Source organism: Lupinus angustifolius, chromosome LG07, assembly GCF_001865875.1.
Source record: "Lupinus angustifolius cultivar Tanjil chromosome LG07, LupAngTanjil_v1.0, whole genome shotgun sequence".
NCBI lineage: Eukaryota > Viridiplantae > Streptophyta > Magnoliopsida > Fabales > Fabaceae > Lupinus > Lupinus angustifolius.
In genome coordinates this window covers 19,579,557-19,586,473 of record NC_032015.1, presented here as the reverse complement: position 1 = coordinate 19,586,473, position 6,917 = coordinate 19,579,557, and the positions used below count along the sequence as shown (strand labels likewise).

General features: G+C 29.1%; 1 protein-coding gene across 1 annotated transcript; it reads right to left on the bottom strand.

Annotated features, from left to right (window-relative positions):
* Positions 2,610-5,034, bottom strand: LOC109352792 (short-chain dehydrogenase reductase 2a-like). The gene is made up of 3 exons (XM_019594987.1): positions 4,901-5,034; positions 3,848-4,366; positions 2,610-3,025 (listed from the first exon to the last, which is right to left on the bottom strand). Exons 1-3 carry the CDS (start codon positions 4,990-4,992, stop codon positions 2,707-2,709), a joined length of 930 nt encoding a protein of 309 aa, XP_019450532.1. The 5' UTR covers positions 4,993-5,034; the 3' UTR covers positions 2,610-2,706.

The following is a 6,917-nucleotide window of genomic DNA, read 5'->3' as shown; positions in this document are numbered from 1 at the left end:
AGCTCATTTGGTTCATGAACCAAGTTTATCGAGCTAAATAACGAATCGAGTTTCGAACAAATAACGAATTGGTTCATTGTCAGCCCTACTCAAGAGGTCCCCAAAAGGTTCAAAATGAATGATTGCAGTCCTCAAATCCCTATAGTCCCTGGAACTAAACTTGCTCGAGATGCTAAAGGAGTGAAAATTGACAACACTTGGTATAAGCAAATGATTGGAAGTTTGATGTACATGACATCCACTAGACCAAACTTAATGCATGTTGTCAGCGTCATTAGTAGGTTTATGGAAGCACCAACTGAACTTCATCATCAAGCAGTTAAAAAGATACTTCGCTACTTGAAAGGAACCATCAATTATGGCTTCTTCTATAAAAAGGTGAGAAAAAAGAGCTAGATGGTTTCAATGACAATGATTACGCTAAGAATTTAGATGATTGCAAAAGTACATTCAGGTAAAAAATTTATCTTAAGTGGTGTGCTACAATCTCATGGTCTTCAAGAAAGCAACCTGTTGTCACTTTATCCACAACTGAAGCAAAGTTTATAGCTATTGCATCATGTGCTTGTCAAGGTATTTGGCTTAGAAGAATTTTAGAAGAGGTAAACTATACACAACAATGTCCCATTATTTTGTTTTGTGACAACAACTTAATTATTAAATTGTTAAAAAATCAAGTTTTGCATGGAAGAAGCAAACACATTGATGAAAGAAGCAAATACATTGTTAAAAAAGCATTAGTTTTAGAATGTGTCTTTTATTTTTATGAAAAGAAAATCTCATATATTAATATAGTGGATGCATGATGTAACATAATTAATATTATACCTCTAGAGTAAAAACTTTTTATTTGAGAAGATGAACCTATCAAACTTGGTCAACCTTTATCCCTAAATGTATGATAGTAGAATATTAATTTAGGGAAATATAATACAACATTGCATTGTTTTTTTGGATATTTGTTTTTTGAAGGTTTCCTTTTATCTTATAGTTAAGAACTAGTTCCTTTTGAGTTATGTGATTTTCCCTTTCAATAATTGTCGCTAATAAGAATTAAACCTTCATCCTTTTAAACTATATAAGAATCTAGCTATCTTAAACCTATGTATTTCTTTATAAGTTGATAATGGTAGAATATATAATACACTACAATAATGACAATAATGAGCAGAACTATCCTTACAATTATGAGACAATCCACAAATCACAATTTCATTTGATACAGTTATCCACAAATCCCACATAAACATGCTCCTTTTCCAAGGGGTTTACTAATATATATCCTGTGTTTACAATAAAAAATGAATCAAACTCTCTTAAATAAAAACAATACATATACATATAAAAGAATTTTGTGGCTAGTTTTTGGATGAAATTTTAAGGGAATATTAACCAATATCCTTAGGATATTAGTTAAGGTAATATAAAATAATTTTGGTCGTATAAAATGATGTATTAATGAACTAGTGTACTCATTAAGGAGGCAAAAAATTTAATATATCTTTTGTTATAAAAATTTAATATTTACACTAATGATAAATCAAAGTTAAAAAATTCCTACCAACAAGGCGTTGGTCCAATAATGTAAGGCCACACTAAATCCTCAAGATCGAGAGTTTGATTCCTGAGAATAACACTTATTAAAATGGATAGTTAAGAATCCTGAATATAATTATTTTTTTACCAAAAAAGGTGAGAGCATACCTTGATAAAAACTTAAAAAAGTCCTAAATAACCAATTTATTAACTTAAGGAGTGAGTGGGTCGGTAGAGGGGTTCAAAATTAAAGCAAATGAACATATATATGTATACACATATTTATATGTAGTATATATATACGGGTGATAATTATTTTGAAGGATTATTAAGCTTAGGAAGTTATAAAATACCACAATGCCCTACCTACGATATATTTTGTCATGCTTTCCTGGATCTCGTATCTGACTACCTTTTACTTCTTTCGAAGATATGATTCCCATGGGATTCATGCCATAAGAACATTATATCAAACCATTTTCTTTAATCTTTTCATTCATATAAGATTATTTTATTGACATGTTTAAAAGAAAATAACGCTACTTTATGTAAAGAGTTAGGTCACATATTATTTTAATTATTAATTTTATTATAAAAATAGAACGAGCAATATATATCGATAAGTAAGACTAAAACCCTTAAGAACACAATTTACCAAAAAAAACGTAAGAATTGGGGTTTATGTCAAAGTTAAATAATGTTACTCATATGTTTCATTTGATTTTTTTTATTAGAGTTACTTTCAATTCATTTCCTATCAGAAAATAATTATCGACAATTAATTGTTTTCGAAATACTGTCATCATCGAAATGAGGTTTGAATTGTGTGACATAATCATATTTTTATACATATGACCAAAAATGTTGGAAGAGTTCGATTATTCAAACAGTGAGCCTCATCTATGGCAAATCTATATTATAATTCGATCACATACTAAAATTAAAAAATTTGAGATATTTAAATGTTAGTGTCACTTTCTGTCTAAATGTTCTCATTTCTTCCACTCTTTTTTCATCAAAAAAACTTATGTCGAGAAATCAATTTCATTACTATATAATAACAACATTGTTACATAAAAGGGTAGACATTATTTAATAGAAAGTCATTACACAATCTTGATGATCCTACATTGATATAGTTTGATTAAGAAACATGAACATTACTAAAATTTAAATGCCAATACAATTTTTTGAGGAGGTGACACCACCATCCACAACAAGATTATGACCACTAACATACTTAGATTCATCACTAGCAAGGTACAATGCAGCCTCAGCAATATCTTTAGGCCTTAATGTTGCTCCTCTTAAGTTTCCAAGCCCTCTCACAAACTCTTCCATTTTCTCCACTTCCTCTTGTGAAGGCACCCCAAAATTGTTAATGTCATCATCATCTTCATCTTCATCTCCATTTTTAGTTTTCCATCCATTCACAAGCATAGATGTTCCCACCCCAAATGGAGAAATACAATTGACCCTTATTCCATACCTATTTAAAAAAAAAAATTGTTAGATAAATGAAAATAAATTGACCCTCCATTGCAATGTGATTACATTGTCTACAAGGTTTTTTTTTATTGGCAAAAGTGATATTACTATATGTGAATAAGAGTTAGAAGAAAATACAAGATGTTACAAGGATGTGAAGCAGAAAATACAAAGGTTCAAGGATTTGTGGTTGAAAATATGAGTAAAGTCGAAACAAACTCATAAGGCAATCATGGGGATTGGTTATCCAATTATATAGGGTAGTGTGTGCTTGCTCTTCTTCCCATTAATCCATAACTAAGACTTCAGACTATAACGTTAAGATAATAAACTCTTGAAATCAGGTAGTTAAGATCAGCTTCCTTGCACCTTACAAGTTTACTTGCCCGCTGACTCACACATGTCAAACTCCTTGGCCCGTGTTTCAAGACGGGCCGAATGGGTAGCCCGCAAGCCAATGCCCGGAGCACGCAGGTGCAGAAGCACACCAAACGACACCCGATTCCTCTCATACTAGGTTGAATTACTATTGCGACACTATCATCAGTAGGATACAACTAACCTATCTCACGACAGTCTAAACCCAGCTCACATTCCCTATTGGTGGGTGAACGATCAAATTAAGCCGCAGGCTCCACTCTTGGTGGCGCCCTTCCGTCAGTTCCTTTAAGTTTTAGAGAAGAAATTATGAAGTTTACATGATTCAATTATCAAAACGATTCCATAAAATTAGAAAATTGTGTCAATATCTTAAAGAACATCATTACACTTATAAACAAATAGATTTTATATATTCAAATTTAAATTTTTTTATAAACAATACCTTCCTAACTCACAAGCTGTGTTCTTTGTAATCCCCACAATGGCATGCTTTGAAGCTGTATATGCATGAGGTCCAAGCCCTCCCATAACACCAGCTACACTAGATGTTGATATAACACACCCAACTCCTCTAGGAATCATAACCCTAGCTGCATGTTTTATCCCTAAAGCCATGCCCTTAACATTCACACTCATGACCTTATCAAACTCATTAGGGTCAAAGTTCAATATGCTTTTATTCTTTGATTGGTTTCCAAGAACCCCAGCATTGTTGAACATGATATCAAGTTGTCCATGGTGAGAAACTGTGAATCTTATAAGGTTCTCAATCTCTTCTTCTGAACTAACATTGCAATGGAAATAGGTTGCTGAAGGAGATAGTGAAGTTTCAAGCTTGGTTCCTTCTTCATCATCAATATCAGCAATCACCACTTTTGCACCATGATTCACAAATTCTCTCACAATTGCTTCACCTATGCCTCTGGCACCACCAGTTACAATTGCAATTTTTCCTTCCAACCTATAACATTATGAATAATCATTGCAAAATAACATAAACTAAGGAAATTTAAATAGTATAGAATATGATCAAGTTCTTTTTATACGTAATTTTATGTGCATTATGTACTAAATTTTTGGAACAACTGATTCAGAAAACTTCTCCAAGTATATCTAATTTACTCATGAACTTTCAGGTATCATGAGAAATTATCCAAACAAATTATTCATGTAGATAACATTTTGGGAATTTACAAGAACATGATAAAGAAAAACATGTAAAATATGGCTTTTTGGATCCTTAGGAGATCCAACTATAACAAAATCAAAATATCAAGTGTAAGGTAATTAAGTACATAAAATAACAAAATCAAAATAATTGGAGAATATGCTCAATTTTGTTATTTGTTTATTGGCATAATCTAGTAGGATTAATGCAATATATCTAATTATTAGACCATGCTTAAAAACATTAATTTTAAATGTAAAACTAAACAGTTAAGGAAAACAAAACACATAAAAGGTGGAAGATATAGAAATTATTAGTCACTAGTACCTTTTAGATGAAGAAAAAATGGTGGGGTCTTTTGATTGAAGAGAAATTTCTTGAAGAGGTTTATGAGGGTTGACTTCAGTTGTTGGAACCATGGTTGAGAATGAGGAGTTGTAAGAGAAGAAAAGAAAACAGTGAGGCTTATAGATTGCAATATAACCAGAGCAAAACCATAGCTCTATTTATAATGATTAAAGAGTAAGGATATTTTTGGTATTTGCTTTTCAACCACTTTTCACACTTTTTTTTGGATGTTACTCTTTCATTAAATATCTAACAATATGTATATTTAAAAAGTAGAAGATATATAATGAATTATTAAGATTTAGACATAAATATGGTATTAAATAATGGTAGATGAAATAACTTTTCCCCACATAAAAATTTGGTGCTATACTTATCCATTATTATATATCATATATTTTTTTTCGGTAGAAAAATTTGTATTAAATTGAGTATATGGGGTGCCATCTAATACAAGAGAAAATAGATTAATACAAAGTTTTGGATCCAAGATAAATTTAAAAAAAAATAGATTGTTTTGGAAAACCAAATCTAAGATCTAGTCTGTATGAAATCCAAAAGGTACATATAACTCGCTTTTTTCTCAAAAAAAACCATTTCATTCCTCATAATCCAAATTGACCAAACCACAACAAACCGAGGCAATCTCCAAAAATTCGTGCCTTGAAGAATTCTACTATAGATGAAAGAATCTGGATTAGAATTTGCAACCAAGAATAGAAGGCTCTCCACGCAATATAAACAGAGTCAAAGGATATTAATAAATGCTCCAAAGTTTCAATATGATTTTTACAAAAAAACAAACATAATTCATATCATCTACTCTTATAAGAACATTCCTTTTGAACAAAATATTCTTAGTTGATAACCTTCTTCTAAATAACTTCTCAACAAAATAACTAATATTTGAAAGTACATAGTTAATCCAACAATTTTTTAAGATAAAATATGAAACTTTTCCACGTAATTATAACTATTTGTATATCATATATAATACAAAATATGAAACTTTTCCACATAATTATAACTATTTGTTGATATTTTATATGAAACTTTTTCACATAATTATAACTATTTGTTGATATTTTAATTTGTTAAAATATTTAAACAGAAATAATTTCTAGACTATAATAGGAACTGAATAGTAAGTAGTATACAAAATCAATATGATGAATTAAAAACATCAATATTTCACGTTTTAAAATGTTGATACGATTTTATTTATTTTAAAATTGCCCATAGGACTTGATATATTTTAAAGATTGTGATAAGATTTGATATATTTTATATATTTTAAACTAATATTTGGTATATTTCAAAATATCCATAAAATATTAGTTTTCTCTCTCTTCCTCAAGTGTATAAATTGGGCAACACAAAATTAAATGTTCATATACATCCTTCATTAATTCACAATATATATCATGCCATAAATAATAAATAACATGAGATGTAATTAATGAGTGATACTTTCTTATATTATTTGTTTTTTTAATTAATATGAATATGAAATGAATAAAATAATATCTTATTTTATATTATTCTGAATAAAGTAATAGAGAATAGTAATAAATATTTAATATATTATATGAAATAATTATTATATTAATTGAATAGAGCATTATAATAATAAACAAAATAAGTACGTAATAAATAAAGTAATTCGAAATAATAATTATATTATTTTTAATAAAATAATACAAATATTAAATGAATAGTTTTTTTAGTTTGCAATTGAGTAAATAAAGTTGTAAAGTTTTATAATTAAGTCTCTTGTACACATTTTGACTAGGTTTTTTGCTAAATGATTCTTCCACTTCAATGCGTCACAAACCCAAGTCCTCGAGTTGCTGTAAGCCTTAAATAATACTATTCGAGTTTAGCTTGTTGAATACATCAAACTAGTGTTTAACTAAAAATACTAGAGAAAAAAGATTGTATATTATTGTGCAATTAATTTTACAAACTGAATTTCTTGTTAAATATTATTGACTTT

Excerpts from the sequence above, each read along its gene's own strand:
- LOC109352792 (XM_019594987.1), bottom strand. The coding sequence starts at position 4,992 with ATGGTTCCAACAACTGAAGTCAACCCTCATAAACCTCTTCAAGAAATT. Across the intron at positions 4,367-4,900 it reads ATTTTTTCTTCATCTAAAAG|GTTGGAAGGAAAAATTGCAA; the intron begins GTACTAGTGACT and ends ATAATGTTATAG. Across the intron at positions 3,026-3,847 it reads ACAGCTTGTGAGTTAGGAAG|GTATGGAATAAGGGTCAATT; the intron begins GTATTGTTTATA and ends TTTTTTAAATAG.